The sequence below is a fragment of the Solanum stenotomum genome, chromosome 2, assembly GCF_019186545.1.
Source record: "Solanum stenotomum isolate F172 chromosome 2, ASM1918654v1, whole genome shotgun sequence".
NCBI lineage: Eukaryota > Viridiplantae > Streptophyta > Magnoliopsida > Solanales > Solanaceae > Solanum > Solanum stenotomum.
In genome coordinates, this window is record NC_064283.1 from 10,011,927 (window position 1) to 10,031,305 (window position 19,379).

Below are 19,379 nucleotides of genomic sequence, written 5' to 3' on the forward strand. Positions count from 1 at the left end.
CACAAATTTCAAAAACTTTATTTTTCCTTAAACTCCATGTTCAAGTCAAACTGTATCATATAAATTAGGACGGAGATCATACTCTTATTTATTATTTCGTCATATGATGACATAAGATGAATGACACTTAAAAAAGTAACTTGAGAAACTCCATAGATACTACTAGGAAGGTGGTAAGAAAGCTCATCAAATCCAAAGCCAAAGATTCACCACAATCTAAAATAGACTATATAAAACCATAGTATATATCACTTTATAATCAACACAAACCACATATATCATCTATTCTATCAAAGACTCTCTAAAGTCTTTCTTCTCAAAAATAATAATATTAGACCATGTTTGCCTCTTCCACTTTCCAAGAAACAACAAATGTCATTTCTCATCAACATTATCAAACTATAAACCCTAATTCTTTTGCTTTTCATGATCCTCTCATCAACATGAATCAAGATTATGGCCATAACAATAGTAATAATAATAAGTATCAAGATTATGACACTTCATTTCTTGATTTGTTAGTTGATGGTGATCAAGAATATTATTCCAATTACTCAAATAATAGCTACAATAATGCTTCATTTTTTTCAGAAAATCCCTTCATGAAACAAGAGATAAGTACTAGTACCTATAGTACTAGTGGAAACTCATCATCAGCTAGTTCATTTGATGCCACACCAACACATGTTCACATGAATCATGAGTAAGTCACTGAATTACGTAGACAAAGTTGGAGTTAAGATTTTGAGTTTACCATTATGAATAGTAAAAAATGCATGCTATTGGATTCTGACTTAATTATTTATACTTAAAGTGGATCTAGCTATAACTTTTGAGTTTTGTTGAACCTGAAATCGAAGTTGTAGTTCCATCTCTATAATAAGTAGATAGAGTAATTAATTATAATAAGTATTGATAATTATTCAATGATTTTGATGGTTTATTTATTTATTATTTACTTGTTTGTTTGATTTTGATTTGCTTCTTTTCTAAAGAAATTCAAGCATGGGGATTGAGAAAGAAAAGAAAGGTGAAAAACATGCAATTACTTTTAGAACAAAGACACAACTTGAGACCTTGGATGATGGATACAAATGGAGGAAATATGGGAAAAAGAAAGTGAAAACCAACATAAATCTAAGGTAAACACTATTTTAGATGCTTAGATTTACATCAATTAAATAAATTATAATGTTTTGGCTCAAACTAAGTCTTGATTATTTCTTGATTCTCTATTTTTGTATTATTTATTATTTACTATATTTGCTTTTAAAGGTGGACTATTTTAGAAAGATATATATATATTCTCGGATTATTTTAGAAACACTAAATATAACAAAAGCCAATTATTGGGTGCTAGCTAGCTAGAAGCCTTTGATATATGTTTACTTACTAAACATACAATTAGTAAAATCATAATCTCAAACTAATTGATTGAAATTCAACTTTTTTCTGTAGTAGGCCTATCTAGAGAGAGAACTAGCAAGAGACATAAAATGTATAGAATATAGATTGAGAAAATATATTTAATATATAATATATAGTGGTCCTATATCTTATGGTCTAATTAGACTGCTCTATTGAGTCACCTGATTATGAAAATATTCTTTCATCCCCAAAAAACTAAACATATGCTTATTATCCAAATAAATAGTTGTTTATTTATTAAAAAAGTGAGTTTATAAAATCTTTTTTATGTTTAGATTAGTTAAAATTCTTGAATAATATTTTCTTTAAGAAAATAAGTTTCTTATTTTTTTTTTTTATGAAATAGAGAAATAAATTCCACAAGTAACATTTTACATTGATTAACATATCCACCCACCTGTTAATACGCCTCGTCTTCCCCATCCTTGTATCCTCTATCCCCATTACCCCGTCACTACCTCCACCTCTATCCCTACCCCCATAATATTTATCTAGATTATATATAAACGTATTTAAAATAATATTTTTTATTTACATAGCTAACACAAAAAATAAATTAAAAATTCACTTATTTCCTAGATATCGTTGGCCATGAGGAAATAATGCTTCACGCCTTCACTTATGAACTAGAATCATTCTACAAATCATCTTTCAAAACAAATATCTTTTTTCGTAACAAACAAATCTTTAATATTTAAGAATATTTTTTGATACTTTAAATTGATAAGTTATTTATAATCAGCTAATCCAAACGAACTTAAAGAATAAAAAGAAAATATTCTTGACGATCTACTTGTTAATTTACAATGGCTATCTTGAAGACTTGACTAGTAAGTCCACCATTAATTTATGCAGATATATGATGCATTTATTCTTGTCGGTTACCTTCAAATTTATTCCAAAATATTTTAGATTCTTTTGACCTACTTTGACAACCATTCATTTTATTAATTTCGTAACTTACCTAAATCACACGAAAGGAATTTAGATCGAAAGACTTACAATTTTTTTAAATTCATGTAAACCTGATTGAAAAATAGAATATAAATGATACTTAATTAAATATAATTAAATTTTAATTATGTTACTTTATTAGTAGCTTTTTTGGTTCATCAGGAGTACTTTTTTAATATGTTTTGAGAGTTGTACACTTGTACTTCAATTGAAAATATAGAGAACTTGTATAATATATATTATTGTTATATAAATCGAATAATAGTGCACCGAGATGGACTTAATTGAAGTGATGTGACGTGAACTTTAAGAATTTATTTATTTTGTTGCTTCATTTGATTATCTTACTATTTTGTTGTCGTTATTTTTCATTCATTTCTGCTTTGATTACACTTTGTTTGAGTTGAACGTTTATCAAAAACACTCTCTTTACCCCACAATACTTTCTACATTTTTCAAACTTCACTTATAGTAGGATTATACTGAAAATATTGTTGTTTTATAGTCGTCACAAGTCACAACCTTATTTGAAATTGAAGTATGGGATGAAAAAAAAGGTAAAAATATACTAATAATTTGTTTACAAATTGGGGAAATTAAATAGGAATTACTACAAGTGTTCAAGTGGAGATTGCAAAGTAAAGAAAAAGGTAGAAAGAGACGGAAATGATTCAAGATATTTGATGACTACATATGAAGGAAGACACAATCATGAAAGTCCCTTTATCATTTACTGCAATGAAAAGTCAGCAAACAACTTTTTGAATGAATCATCTTCTTCCTATTGATCTTCTTGAGGAGAATAATCAAGACTTTTATTAATTTTATAAGAAATATTGTTTGTTGTTCTATTTATGTACAATTATTTATATTTATAGGAAGAAAATATAAGTATTTTTAATCACTCACTTGTGGTATATAATCATGTGTAATATAGAGATATTATTATGTTGTTAGTTGTTATTTTATTTATACTTACAAAATATCTATTGTTCAATAACTTATAAGTTATATATATATATATATATATATATATATATATATATATATATATTGATAGTAGTATAAAAGAAATATTGTTTATGTAATTTATTAGCGATGACAAATTTGTCAATTATTATGGAGGTTACATATTAATTAGGTTTTATTTCCTTGTATTTAATAGGAGTTTGAGTCTAAGGTCATTAAGTACATTTATTTCTATTAAAATTATTTGGTCCGAATATGTCCTAATTATTAAGATCTCGAATCAAATCTTAATTTTATCATCACTTCATCCATAACCATCAATCATCAACTGTCACTATAACCATCACCATTATTGTTCACTAACGACCAACCACATTTGCTATCACAATCATCACTGCTAACCAATATTATTAATTGCTACTAATTTACCATTATATCCACTGTTGTTGACGCTGTCGTCATCACCTTCAACCACTATTACCATTGCGGCAATTCCTATCACCAACTATATCCACCATCGCAATTAGGGTGCACCATTGCCAATCACCACCAACACCATTATCAACTACCACATTTTTCAGTCGCTTTCAACTACTATTATTAATCGATCAACTCCATCATCACAATTAACAATCACTATTGCGCCATCGACTACAACACCACAAACCTCTGTCATCACAACTACTCCAATTACCTTCATATATTCTCTATTTCTCTTTCACGGAAGTAAACAATAATGTGAGTTTTTGTTTTCATTTATCACAATTCAGAGTGATAATTGATTTTTATGATGAATAATATTGTATATATTATATTTACTGATTTTGTAAATTAGATTAATCAAAAGACATACAATTATATAATTATATATCTTCAAATTTAATAGCAATAATGTTAGTATCTCTCAACTTTAACTTGACAATAACCGTGGGCTCACCACAGTGACATTAACGGGCCACTTGATTTGCCGTCAAGTTATATAGAGATTAATAAAATAAAATAAAAATATTTAAACGATAATTAATGATATAAGGATTATTTTATGATGATTAATAATAAAATAATTGTTATCCGATGATTAATAATGAATAAAATTGTCACACAGTAGCTTCTTACTTAAAGGATTTTTTTAATTTTTAAATAGACTTTTTCTATTATTCTTAATACACATATTTTTATTTCATATTCTATCCCAAGTAAAATAAAATAAACTTTCAAAAATATACAATTCAACACCTTGCGCCTACATATACACATTTTTTATTTTACACCTGCATAACAATACATATATAAGTGTATAAAAATGTATCAACATTTTTATTAGACTTTTTCTATGATTCTTAATACACATGTTTCTATTATTCTTAATATCAAACTTGTTCTACTATTCTTAATAGACATGTTCTTATTTCATATTCTACCTTATATAAAATAAGAAAAACTTTTAAAAGTACAGAATTTTAATACATTGCGCCTAGCCATTTATATATTTACTTTTTCAAATTTATACCTATATAACAATTTCACTAATTCGTTAATATGCTTACATTATGATAGATTATCTACGTTGGAAGTCGTAAGTAATCATTTTTTTTTTGTAATTTGATTTGTTTCCGTAATTACAAAAATAGTAATTACACTAATTTACATTATGATGTCCAAAACACCCCAACAAATGGTGTCTGAAAAATATCGAAATTGGCGCCGCTTTTCTCTGGTTTCTCTTTCTCTCTCTACAATCCTCTTTCTTCTGAAAATTGTCAACCCAGATTTGAAATTCCCAAATTCCAAAAGGGGAAAAAACAGGGTTCACTTTTGATTTCTCTTTCGCCATGTCTATTCGTAGAAGAACCTTGCTTAAAGTTATCGTCCTTGGCGATAGTGGGTACGATCCCTTTTCCTCTTCTCAATCTTCATTTCCAATTTTTTTTTACAAATTTGAGAAATTTCTGATCTCCGGCTAGTCATTTGGGAAATAAATTGGAGTATTTAGTGCTAATATAATTTCTCCCTTTTTTTGGTTTACAGGGTTGGTAAAACGTCATTAATGAATCAGTATCCTTTTCTACGACATTGCTAATTGTTGAAGGTCAAGTTTAATTTTTTGTTGAAATAATGAATTGGGTTTTACGAGTATCTCAGTTTTCAGAATTTAGCTAACTTATGAGTATGTATTTGTATTCTTGTTTTGGGTTCTTTTATTTACTGTGTATTTGTTATGATTACTGTTTAGGAGTGCATTGTGTTTTTTTCTTATAATTAAAATAGTTGTGAATGTGGGTCTTTGACGGTTAGCAAAGATATGTACACAAGAAGTTCAGTCAGCAATATAAAGCTACAATTGGAGCTGATTTCGTGACAAAGGAGCTTCAAATTGATGACAGGCTTGTTACACTCCAAGTGGGTTTCTTGGCTATTAATATTGTGAAAAATGTTTTATGGAATTATGCATTTACTCAATGTGTTTGTGTTCTGGTTTGGTAGATATGGGATACGGCTGGTCAAGAGAGATTCCAGAGTCTTGGGGTTGCATTTTATAGAGGTGCAGATTGCTGTGTTTTGGTCTATGATGTTAATGTAATGCGATCCTTTGATAACCTTGACAATTGGCATGAAGAATTTCTCAAACAGGTTGGGTGATTATTCTCTGTGGATTCGTTTGGTTCAGTGATTTTTCTTATTTAGTAGCTTAGGGTATCCTGACTGCTTAGTGCTTATACATTGCTAAGAGTCATGTTATCAACTGAGACGCTTAGTTAAACGCCTCTGAGACTAATTAATCCCTGCATTGTTTTCCTGTTTAAGATCCTGATAGGTAAAAGATTTGGGATTATGTTGTGCATTTATAGAGTTTCACGTATAAGCTTTTACATTAAAATCTTAATTGGACTACTTCTGTTATAACTTTGGAATGTATCATCATTTCCTCATGCAAATATTGTCTTGTTGATTGTGGAACTAAGATAAGTTGCGATCCATGTTAACCAACATAATTTATTGATATGCAGGCTAATCCGCCAGACCCTAAAACATTTCCTTTCATATTACTGGGGAACAAGATTGATATAGATGGTGGAAATAGCCGAGTGGTAAGGCAATGGTAGCAGTAGACTTTTCAAATTATGGTCTCTGGATTGTGTGTACCTCTTGCTCTTGATTGATCCTCTATGGAAGTTTCCTTTTCTTCAATATGTTCTCTCTCTGCAATAATTGTGACTGATTTGTCTTTTGCATGCTGAACAGGTTTCTGAGAAGAAAGCGAAGGAGTGGTGTACTTCAAAAGGGATACCTTACTTTGAGACATCAGCAAAAGAGGATATAAATGTTGATGCTGCATTCTTGTCTATTGCAAAAACTGCCTTGGCCAATGAGCACGAGCAGGATATGTGAGTTTTTGTGAATTTTCATGAATATAAACAACTCACTGTTGTTTGTTGCTTTTATGTGATATGGTGCTTACATACCTTGAAACTTTGCATTAATAATAAGATGAGCTAACTCAAGGGATGAGCCTGAAGGTGTTAAGTGAATTTACTCTAACATGTGACCCCTCGAATGTACAAGAATGTTTGCTAGTGGAGTACAATGAAACTAACATTAAGGGGATACTCAGGAGTTAAAAAAATTTCTGGAAGGGAGTGTGACAGAAGTCACTTTTTAGGATAATGTTTTTCATGAGAAAGTCATTTTCTGATATTCAGTTGACAGAACATATAATGGGGGAAAAATGACCTCCCTAATTTACGGTCGGAAGTGATTTACCCTAAAACTATCTGGACTTTAAACTTCATATCACTTACATCAGCTTATACTTAAGATACTGTTATTAATCTTAATACTCAAATCTCATCAAAACACTTTCAGATTTACTAAGATTATTATTAATCTTTAATATATTGTTTTCAAAATGTACTTTTCACTCATCAATCGAGCACTAGAATTTATTTTCCAAGATAAGATTTTCCTTGGAAATGACTTGTGTCATTTTAAACACATTTGAAATGTTTGTTTGGTTTTATTTTCTCAAAAAGTTTTAGAAGAAAAAAGGCACAACATATTAAATCATTAACAGATAAACCAAACAACAGGCTAAGAATTATTTTAGGTTTAAACTAACCATTGTAACTTTAAAACAACAACTATTCTTGCACGTTTGTTTTTCTTTAATTCCATATAACATTTTGGGGAAGGTTCTCGAAAAACCATTTCCAAGAAAAACTGCCCAAGGTCCATCTAAGGAACTCTCTTCTTGTTGCATGCAAAAGATATCTCTTTAATCATAGAGATTCTCCTTACTTTCATGTCTAGTTTATGATATCTATCACATGGAAAATTATGCAGGAGAGAGTTATATGAAGACTAGACAAGTAGACATTAGAACATCTCTCGTAAGGGAAGATTTTGAAGTCTAAAATCCATTAGTGGCAGAAAATGTGATAACAAGACTGTGAAATCAGTGTTTGACTTACCAAAAAGAAAAATAGAGCAGTAGCATAGTATTTTAGCATAGTTAGGAGGAGTCTTTGGGATGCTGCACTGCTGTATATTATATGTAAGTTGTCATGAATCGCCTTAGTCCATTAGATAAGCAGTATAGTATTTTATAGTTGACCCTAACCACCTTCTTGGTGCTGGTGATATAGAAACAAATTACGTATAAAAGAATACGCCAATATCAGGTGATTTATTTTCAGAACCATTTTGTGGTCCATCTCAGTTTTTCTTTTTGTGAAGACATTAAATCAGGGATAATATGAAATGAATCTTCACCACAGCATAGCAATGATAATGTTCTGCAAGAAAGTCTTTTCCAGTAGACCCAATTGATGATTAGGACTTTAAATCTTGGAAAAACAGCAAAAGGTTTATAGCATAAACATTGCTCAGGAGAGGAATAAGTAGGCAGGATAATACTTATCAGAAAGTGTGTTTGTTGGCCTTTTGTAAGAGATATGTTTTGCAGAAACTAACTTTGATCTATTGCACATATAGACGAAGAGCAAGACTGTACCATAGCTCTTGTGAAGGTTCCAACCTATCATGCTAGGGAGATGAATAAATCCTGCTTAGGTGGTGAATCTGAAATAGCTCTGAACACTGCTTCTTTGCATCCTTGTCTCTGTGACTCCTTTTTATTTTGATAAGGTAAAGGTTAAACAGTACCAAGAGGGTTCCAGGGGAAGTACAAGAGATCAGAATTTATGATTTCCTTATTGACTCAACGATCCCAAAAATTGCGACATCTTCTCTAGAATGTTGCTTTTACATCAAAAATATAGATTTTGTAGACAGTAAACTTTACAAAGGAAATATATTTATTCTTCCTTCAAAGCATCTACTTTTTTTTTCTAGCCACACAGTCTAATTGTCCAAAATGATGCACATAAGAATAGTCTTCCAAGCCTCTATGTATCTCTTATCGACCTTCTGCCCTTGCCAGCATATTAGGGTCTTCCTTACATCCGTGGCCTGCTTTACCCCAAACAGGTTTGTGAACAAAGACCACATCTGTCAGGTAAAGCTACAGAACAGAAATATATGGCTCCTGCTCTCCGGAACTATTGCAAAGAAACACCTGTTACAGAGTGAAAGGCCCCTTCTTGAGTAGGGACAGCACTGCCTGCTGTTTACTCATAGCTCATTTGGCACAAAATTTGGTGAACTGTGATAGAATGAACACTATAGAAAATGAGTTCCTTTAACGGTCTACTGAATGTAAGATGGGTGTGAAAGAAGACATATTCCTAATTATGCATCAAAAGGTGTGGCCTAGTGGTCTATGAAGTGGGTAGAACCATATAAGCTCAAATTGCAGCAAATATGTGCAAGCATTGGTGAATAGAGTTACCCAGTAGCAAAAGATCCATACAGGTACTAGCTAGTTAAAATTAATGTTATATGTTTGTGGAAGAATTTTGAGCATCCAAGCCAAAACCTTAAGGCAACAGTACAGTGACCCAGGAAACTCTGAACCCCTTGGATACACTTGTACAATCAGTGAGGAACAAGTGTGTCCTCTTAACACCGTCTTAGATGTGTAACCCAGTTCTACGGTTTACACGCATCGACTGAAAATTCTTTTTCTGTTTCTTTCAATTTGGGTACTCTTTAGGGATAAGGTCTGCTTACACCCACCCTCCACAGACCTCACTTGTGGAACTATACTAGGTATGTTGTTGTTTTTAGGGAGATAGAGAGGAGGCTCAACATGAGTAGGTCGAGTAGGGGGAGGCAAATTAGTGTGAAGATACGACCTTGGGTCTAATTCAACCAAAAGACTGGTTGTTGAAGTGAGGATTGACCAAGTCCATATATGGAGACCACTAGCCCATTTTCCAAACAATGTGAGACTTCAACCCACTCTAATACCCCCCTGCACGCCCAAACCGCCAATTGGAGCATGCTGAATATAATATTGAGGGCTCAAGTATAGATGGGCTTGGCTCTAGTACCATGTGAAGATATGGCCCTCGGGCCTAACTCAACCTCAGAATATAGCTCTTGAAAGGAGAATTAGCTGAGTCTATATTAGAAGACCACTAACCCATTTCCCAACCAATGTTGGACTCTCACTCAGTCTAACAGGCTCAACAAGCTAACATTGGGTTGGAGCAATGTTAGTGATTCTATGGGCTGAATTTGTGAAAGAGAGAAGCATAGAGCAACTCCATGGGATGGGTTGAGAGAAAAAAGCTTAAAGTGGCTCAATGGGATGAGTAAAGAAAGAAGCTCAGAGCATTACAGTAAGTAGAGAGAAGATAATTGTGCAAAAGGGCTGACCAATGTTTGGGTTCCATGCGGAAGGATTTGAGCATCCAAACCAAAAGCTTAGTCGCTGAATTAAGTACTTAGGCTGTGTCATTAAAGCCCCTGCTTTGTCGCTTAAAACAATGAGACGACGGGAAGCAACGGTTTATTGTTTCACAAGTAAAACAATGCACTTCAGAGAAGTGTGTGCTTAAATTTATGATGCACAAAGTGATCCAAATGAGAAGTGACATGCTCCTTGAGTCTCAATTTTGGATAGTTGGATTATATCCACATTATTGTATACGAGATGCTAAAGTTAGCTATCTTGATTACATTTTGGTGATGCGTTTCACTTCTCACTTTTCAGTTCAAGTTCAATGAATCTTTTCATATGATTGCATTTTTTGCTTTTAAAAACACCGAGTTCAAGATATTATAAACCTCTTTGGAAATCCTCATACAATTGATGACGATGAGATTGAAGGTCAAGTGTATTCTCCAATATTTTTTTGATAAATACTTTTTTTTGATAAAAAAGACATTATGCTTGGATAGGGATAAGTGTGAGAATTTGATGAATCTCTAGTTTTAGAAAGTTCCTAATTTACCTAGAAGGCAATTTTGCCCCTCTTCTTTCATCTACTGGCTAAGTTTGTCCCTGGTTATACTATAGGGCCAAATATTTACACCGAAGTATGCAAAAATACCCCTCTTTTTAACGGTTGTCCACATACCTCACATTTGGGTGAGGTCAACACCACATGGCATGCCACCTCACCGCCATATTTTCATTCTTTTTCCTTTTCTTCTTTTCCTATTCCTTTTCTCTTTCTTACTTTTCTTCTTCACAAACTTTTTTTTTGTTTTCCTATTTTTTCCAATGGCTTCCATCACTTTCCCTTAGCTATACCTCAATAACATCTTCCCCGATAACCCATGAAACTCACCAATTCCCTTTTTCCTCATTCATAAGAACCTCGTTCTCTCGGTATTACCAAAATCCAATAACCCAAAAAATTAAAAATCAGGAAAAAAACAAAAAAAGAAGGTTCATTGATAGATACATATGCATCAAACACAACTATTATGAAATAAAATCTAAAAATGGTACAGCCCCCAAGGCCTAGCTCGAGTGGCAAAAGGTGGAGGATTTGTGGCTTAGGTCACAGGTTCAAGCCCCACACCATGCAAAGCGAAGCCCGGTATTTAAGTGGAGAAGGGTAGAGGGGCGGGCCCGTTGTGCACCGAATTTAGAAGGCTATCATTGGTCCAAAGGGCGGGTCACATACGGATTTCTCTGCTATCAAAAAAATAATAAAATAAAATCTGAAAATGGTACCTTCAGGAAAGGAATAACACTAAAACTCCAAAACTCTTCCTTGTATATGGCAACGGAAGTCTGAAGTTCGATTCTCTGAAAAATAGATATCAAAGAAAAATAAAATGAACACGCAGATGGCTATCCTTATAGACGCTACAGAAAGAAACTTTCCTTTCATTAGAAATAAATATGAGCAAAAGTAATGACTATTTGGGGGGTAATGATAATAGTGCTTTTACTGTTATTGGATATGGAAATTTGGTGAGGTATTGAAGAAGGATTGTGGTGTTTTAGGGAACAGATATAAAATCGGAGCTCCAGGGAGAAGAAATAGAGCACCGAGGAAATGGTGAGTTTCATGCGTTACTGGGGGAGATGCCATTGAGATATAGCTATGGGAAAGTGATGGATGCCATTGGAAAAAGAGAAGAAGAAAAAACGTTTGTGAAGAAGAAAGAGAAGGAAAAAGAAAAAGAAGAAAGAGAAAAACAATAAAAACTTGGCGGTGAGGTGGCATCCACCTCACTCAAATGTCAGGCCATGTGGACAACCGTTAAAAAGAGGGGTATTTTTTCATACTTTGGTAATGGCAGAGACATATTTGTCCCGTCTCTTTATCCCTATAGTATAACTAGTGAAAAACTTAACTAATAAATGAAAGTAGAGGGGTATTTTTGACCCTTTCCCCAAGAATGAAATAGTGCTAACAAGTGGAATGAATATAGAAGATACACATCAGCAACGCCAACTAATTTGGGATAACGGCTTTGTTGATTGATTGGGTGATATATTTTAGGACCTACTAGTTTAGAATAGGATGCTTTTGCAAAGGTGACGCCGGTTGCAAAACAATAGACTCATAAATGCTTTTCTGATGTTTTTCAAGCTTTATTTCTGGTTGAATGCTACAGTCCTTGAGTTAATGCTGATAAAATCAATGGACTTATAAATCCATTTGTCCTTCTTTATGTGTAATGATCTTACATTATTTCTGTCTTGTTTCTTGATCTTAGACGGGCATATGAACCTTATTCTACTAGATGAAGTGATACACTTTTTAGCCCTATTCAGTTTGAAGTTTGTTAGCTCTTTTGAATCTAATTCTATCATGCATTTTGGTAAATTTTGAGAACTTGTCTAGATTTTGATCTTGGGGTGACAGGCTGACTTTTGATGATTGACTCAAAAAGTAGGGTTGTCAACTAGATGTGCTCAACGGATTTTGTGTCTGACCTAATGTTGGTTTGGGAGGTCTAACTTAGTAGTGACTTTGTTTGGTGTCACTAATTTTCCTGCCTAAAAATCTGATACTGTCTAATAGAGACGATAATGTGATATCTTAGAGTTGATTATGCTGGCTTAACGGAGAAACTGTCTATTCACTACAGAATATAGGATCAGAAAGAAGTGAGGGAGTAGCGTCAGTTTATCATAGATATAGTACATCTTAATGTTTTTGTTTTTCTTTAGCCTTTGTGGGATTCTGTGGTAGCTCAAAACTTAAGTATCTCTGATGTATGACCTGTATATACTGAAAGCATCTTTGTTCTGTTTTACAGATACTTCCAAGGCATTCCGGAGGCAGTTTCAGAGACAGAGCAAAGAGGTGGCTGTGCATGCTAAGGCAGATGTAGCAATTGGAGTGCCATACTTAATCCATGTTGTTGCCTAATATTCCTGCAACCGTATCATAACTCTCCGGCCATAGCCATTCTTTTGTACCCTCTATTATATACTACTATTTTATTTCTTCAGTGTTGTTTTGGGAGAAGAAACATCTTTTGTTACATTTCAGATACTGGAGGTAGACAAACTCAGGAGGATTTCACTTAGTATTGCAGTTGGCTTTGACAAAGATTGTAACTGTGCATTTTTTTTTTTTACTCCATTGGGTGGTTGGATTTTATTGTATGTATTTTTCTACGTCTACGTATAATAATTTGTTGGATTGGTAACTGCTACTGTGCTTATTCACCTAAATTACATGTAAAACCAAAAAAAAAAAGAAATGAATTTGATTTTTTATTATTTCAGAGAATCATTCATTTATTTTGTTGAAGAAAATTGAAATGAAAGAAATTCTAAAATAATAAGTAACTATTAGTTGAATACCCCTCAAAAATTGATTTGCTTTCTACATGCACAGAGCGAATCACAAAATATGTTTTTTTTCTTTTGTGTAATGCATGATATTTTGGTGAAAGGGTCAAATGTATGTATATTTTTCACTATGAAGAATGCACAAAATTTACATGATAATTTAAACAATCCACTTTTATGTTATAGTGATAAATTGTTTAACTACACTTTTTTAATGAACATGAAAATACTTGATGCAATAGTTCAAAATGGAATAGGGAAAGTAAATTAGTATACTAAATAATTGGATACACAAAATGAAATTGTTAGTTTAAACAATTTATAGCTATACATAAAAAAAATAAGGATAAAAAGTTGCATATTTTGAACTCCATAGTGCATTAATAGAGCATTTATGAGAGCAACGTAATAATCTTGAAAGTTGAATATTTATGTAAAATTAAAACAAATTTTATGATGATGCAATATTTATTATGTAATTGTATTTATCAATGATTTCACTTTTACTTGAATTGTTCGTTAATAATTAATATGTATTGTATAAAATATTTGTTGCAATTTATAATATTTAGAAATTTAGAATAAAACATAATTTTAAATCAAATGTAGAATTTAAAAATAAAATTTTATATTACATGAAGATTATATGGTGATTATTTGCTAAAAAAAGGAAATGATTTACATTATGAAATAAGAAAGTAAAAATGAAAATGAAAATGAAAATGAAATAGAAATAAATTCTTTAAGAGAGTAAAATAAAGAATTAGGTTGGTCTGAAAAAATAGAAATTTTTATATTTCGAAAGTAAAATAGAGAACGAGGTTGGAAATATCCTTAGAGTTTTAATTTTGATGATGATATATATGACAAACTTAAAAATCAAATTACACACTCTCAATTTAAAATACCCAATTTCGTTAGGGGTTAGGTTTTTGAGCTTGTCAAGTATAATAAAAAAAGTTATTTTTGGTCAGGGTATATAGGTAAAAAAAATTTATCCTTTATTTGATTCGTCAAAAAAAAACAATTAAAAAAGAAAAATGAACTAGTAATTAGGGAATAATAAACTAATGGTCAAAATCCATGTATGTGGTGAAGAAAGATCAAGGAAAAAAATAATAATCATTATTGTTGTTTTCATCATTTACGACTAGAAGATGAAAGAGAGGAAATTTTGTGAAGAAAGATGAATGTTGTTGTTTACATTATGAAGGAATAATAGAGGAAATTAATTTTGAAGTTGAGACAAAAATGGGAGCGTCGTTAGCAATTGCGTTAAAATGTCTCTTCGCCATATTGGGATGTTTGGTTACAGGCTTCGTAATCCACACTGTCGCCATTGATGGCTTCTCGTTCGTCATAACCCCGTATTCTCTCTCTTTCTTACTGATTCTACTTGGATTTCATTTTTGTGAAAACGGTTAACAACAAATTACTTAAGCTTGAAAAAAATTGAGATTTTGACTTGTGATTAGCTCCATCTGCTTTCCAGATAATCTGAAATGACTGTGATGAATTCTTGTAGGTTGACAACGATAGATTCTTACATCCATGTGTTTCTAATATGGGTAGCGTCATGATTAATTTTGAGCTTCTCAATGTTTCATATGTGTTCTCAATTATGAAGTTGATTGCATTTTATTTGCTACAGTTTCGTACATAATGTTTGAATTTGATATACCTACTATGTTAGAGGTTAGAGATTTGACTAGTACGAACCATTTCAGCCTTGCTTCCTGCATTTAGTCTACCACGGAGGCTACTTCCACTCTGCCTTGTATTTATTCGTTCCTAATCTTGTCTCTTCTAAGATGCTCGTACATCCATCTAAACATACTCATTTTTGCTACTTTCATATTCTGAATGTGCGAGTTCTTGACTGGCCAACACTCCATATTGTACAACATAATTGGTCTAACAACAACCCTATAGAACTTGCTTTAAGTCTCAATGACACATTCTTATCACATAGGACATTGAATGTTCAACCTCCATTTCATCCACCCTGTGACATCCGATCTTGACATTTCCTTAGATTGTAGAATCAAGATACTTGAAGCTTCCTCTCTTGGGAGATGACTTATGTATCAATCCTCACTTCCCCATCCATCGCCTGTGATGCTATACTGAACTTGCACTCTATGTACTTTGAACTAGTCCTGCTCATCTTGAAGCCTTTAGACTCTAAGATCTGTCTCCAAATCTTCCGTCTATCATTAACTCTGCCACTGAGAACTGGAAATTTACACTTTAATAAGAGTCTCTAACGTTTTTGTCAATACTAAAGTAAAACTAGCATCTTACAGTTTGTAATTTTTAATCCTTAACTTTAGGGTGAGATTTGATTTTTCTGTTGCACTTCATAGGAGCCCAAGTGCTTGTTACAAATGCTACTGTAGAATGTCATCCTGCAGTTTAACCAAAACATTGATTAATAAAATTCTAACCTGTAGTTGCGCGTTTTGTCTCTTTTTTTTGCTGGGGAGCATCTTTAAGGTCCTTTAGTTTTCAACTGCTTTGTCAACAATTTTTTTATTCCAAGACATTGGCCAGAATGCATCGCATATTGTTATGTTTCTCTGCTCTTATTTCTAAAAAGCAATTCTCTCATGTTTTGGTGTTGTGTTATCATATCAGTCCTGGGTTGTCTACAAGGAAGCAAACTGGATTACTGCAATACCTTGGGCAGTGTTGCTAGTATGTTTTAGAAGGTATGCCACCCTTATTCCTGTATATAAAACAACTTTACCGACGATGACTATCTTGATTTTCAGTTTGATTATTCTTGTATGGCATCAGAATTCCATGCTGTCATTGTCTTTCACAGTGTTCAATCAGTATCATGCATAAAATGTTTGTCAGTTTGACACTATATATTCATGCATGGCGATAACGTTTTTTTTTATCCTATTCACAGCATTACTATATGTGGCTACTACATTCTATTGCAATTCCTGAAGCTTTCAACTCAGGAATCTTTACAGGATCCAGTTTACTTTGTCCTATTACAATGCCAGAAAAAGTGAGTAGATATTTGCTCGAAGTTCGTATTTTATTCATAGTTTCTGCCTTCCCCCTCTCTCTTTGGAAACCAGGAAAAGAAAGAGAGAAGAGTTTCAATTAAGAAATGATGTTATAGTTCATAGTTGGAGAATCTATGTGCAAATGTTAAATTGTTGTTAACAAGAGTTGATCCTTGTTGTTTTTGCCTCAGTTTCGTGTCATGTCTATTGCTTTGTTCAGAGTAGGCTAGCGGTGAAAATATCTAGTAAACTGTGGTTCACAACATTTCAAGAAATGGAAGAACATTGCCTGTTCTGCAGTTTAACATTATATCAAAAGCTAATTCTTTTTTACTCTTCATTGATCATATTGGTTAAGTCAAAGAAAGTAAAATGTGATACTTTCTTTGGCTTATCGAACTTTGTCCTTTGGTTTGAAGAAGACTACGGCTCAAATGCCTCAATCTCCATTTCAGAAAATGAAGTTTTCAATTATAGGAAGAAAAAAAACCAGTTTGTTCAACGAAATGTTGCATCCTCCATTTCCGTTTGAGAAATTACCAGTCGAATACTTTAAAGATGTTCCTGGTTTATATATTAGATATATCTAATATCTTCTATTTTGTTAGAGTGGCAGCTATTTGTGTTAGTTTTCTTTCGGGAAATGACCTTAACTTATAATAATCTGATGACATTTTGTGATATAGGACTGAAACAGAACAATGGAGGAAGTATTCTCTTTAAACTGCAAGAATTCTGTCTCTTGCTTTGGGCAGTCTGATGCTAGGGACACTGATTTACATCCTTGTAACTTATGGTTCTCCATTTCGCAGAGATGCTTTCACTCCGTAAGTTATTTGTTTATTTATTTATTTATTCCTACTATTAATCAGATATTATCAACCTTGATTATAGTTTTTTCCTGGTCAAACAACATACCTAGTATAATCCCACAAAATGTGGATTCTATTAGGGTAGAATGTCCGCAGACCTTACCTCTACCTCAGAGTATTAAATTTCAACCAGAATTTTTGTATTAATTGTCCCCTTCTTGTTTTTTATAATCTACCTATGAAATACATTTGAAGTGAGTTCCTTCTTCCACTACAGGGATTCATTATGTACAGGGCATTCTTAGGTCCTAGATTCAGGAAAACAGTATTAGCATTTCCTATCTCCATCCCTTGAAAATTGATTTCTTCTTTGTCCAAAGAGCTGCGATCTATCATTTGCAATTTTTTTTGAAAGTTCTCTGAAAAGCAAACTTCACGAGTTTGTGATGAAGTGATACATGTGCATCCTCATACATCAGCCTATATAAACTTTCTTTGACATGCAATTTAAGAGGTCAATATCTGTGCAGGTGGATGTCAGCAACACTAATTGATTACTTCGTCATTGTTATTGCTCTCTCGGTAAGTTTTTCATTGTTTAGCTACCTTTGCTCTTAATCTCACTGGTATTAAGAAGATTTCTTCTCTCTGTGGCTTGATAAGGTAGTCAAAAGTTTGTGAAATACAATACTATGTTACAAAATCATCAGTTAGGATTTTTCATGTGATTTTTTTCAGGTCTGGGTAGCATATAAGGAATCAAGTAGGCTAAGTGCAGCTTTTTGGATAATACCAATTATTTTGTGTGGCAGGTACATTTTGGTGTTGTATTTATTCTAATATAATGCATAAATGGTATCAGTTTGCAGTTAGCTTCATCGATATGTCATCTTTTTTGTTGCTCTATATGGGTGAGAGCAAAATATGATATATTACAATAGTTTTTTTTTTGGGACTATATTTATATCTAATTCATGTTTTATGTTGATTTCCTCAGCCCCATCACATGTGCCTATATTGCTCTTCAGCTTTTCAGTCTCTCATCTGAAGATCCCGTCTACCTTGTTCTTTTCAGTAGCCACAACAGGCAAGTTTGTGCACCATCTGTTTAGGCGTCTTCTCCTCGTTATGACATAGATTTCGTGTGCATCCCTGTGAAAAAGCAAATTAAGAAGATATTACATCCTATTGACTCTGCAGTTGCAACAATAATGCTTGTACTACTGCTTTTTTTAAGAAGAAAAACTTACCTCCCCTGATATCCTTGTCCTAGTTAAAGTTGTACCGAGATGATATCTCAAATGGTCACTCAACTGATGATTCTTCTCACAGAAAGTCACTCAACTAACGATTCCTCTCACATAGAGTCACTCTACTTTCTTTTATAATCTCAAAGTCACTCAACTAATAGTTCTTTTCATGTGTTATTAGGGAAGATGCCATTGAGATATAGCGATGGGAAAATAATTTAGTTGAGTAATGACAACCTGATTGACCATAGACTACAAACGATATAGTGACTGTGGAAATGAGCATTTGGCTAGCGAGATAGTGAACCTACATCCCTCTACATTCAGATACTATATTTCCACAGCTATTTACTGAAATCATCTTTGTTCTGTTTTACAGATACTTCCAGGGCATTTCCGAGGCAGTTTCATAGACGGAGCAAAGAGGTAGCTGTGCATGCTAAGGAAATGTATGCTATATTTGCTCCGCCTAATATTCCTGCAACAGTATCATAACTCTCCGGCCATAGCCATTCTTTTGTGCCCACTATGTAAGGGTTCAATATGGCACTTTGAGGGAGGAGCTCTGTTTTTTGTTGTTGTAATGTGTGATATTTTGGTCTAAATATACTTCTCTCGTTATATTTTTTGTCCAAATATATATCTCTCATTAAACTTTGGCATAAATGTGCTTTAACTTTAATGGAGAAACACGTGGCAAGCTCAGAATTAAATGACCTTACTCCTAAGTTAAAATACCCAATTTTCTTAAAAATCCATCCGTTTAATCTAT

The 19,379-nt window shown here is 32.8% G+C and overlaps 2 protein-coding genes and 1 pseudogene across 2 annotated transcripts; all 3 read left to right on the forward strand.

Annotated features, from left to right (window-relative positions):
* Nucleotides 1-257: 257 nt before the first annotated feature.
* On the forward strand, nucleotides 258-3,397 carry LOC125855294 (probable WRKY transcription factor 51). The gene is made up of 3 exons (XM_049535005.1): nucleotides 258-703; nucleotides 996-1,142; nucleotides 2,987-3,397. The coding sequence occupies exons 1-3, from the start codon at nucleotides 339-341 to the stop codon at nucleotides 3,168-3,170; spliced, it is 696 nt and encodes a 231-aa protein (XP_049390962.1). The 5' UTR covers nucleotides 258-338; the 3' UTR covers nucleotides 3,171-3,397.
* Nucleotides 3,398-5,036: 1,639 nt separating this feature from the next.
* On the forward strand, nucleotides 5,037-13,377 carry LOC125856800 (ras-related protein Rab7). The gene is made up of 7 exons (XM_049536430.1): nucleotides 5,037-5,236; nucleotides 5,380-5,406; nucleotides 5,652-5,751; nucleotides 5,836-5,982; nucleotides 6,360-6,440; nucleotides 6,595-6,737; nucleotides 12,982-13,377. The coding sequence occupies exons 1-7, from the start codon at nucleotides 5,184-5,186 to the stop codon at nucleotides 13,043-13,045; spliced, it is 615 nt and encodes a 204-aa protein (XP_049392387.1). The 5' UTR covers nucleotides 5,037-5,183; the 3' UTR covers nucleotides 13,046-13,377.
* Nucleotides 13,378-14,773: 1,396 nt separating this feature from the next.
* On the forward strand, nucleotides 14,774-19,102 carry LOC125855664 (uncharacterized; annotated as a pseudogene).
* Nucleotides 19,103-19,379: the final 277 nt, after the last annotated feature.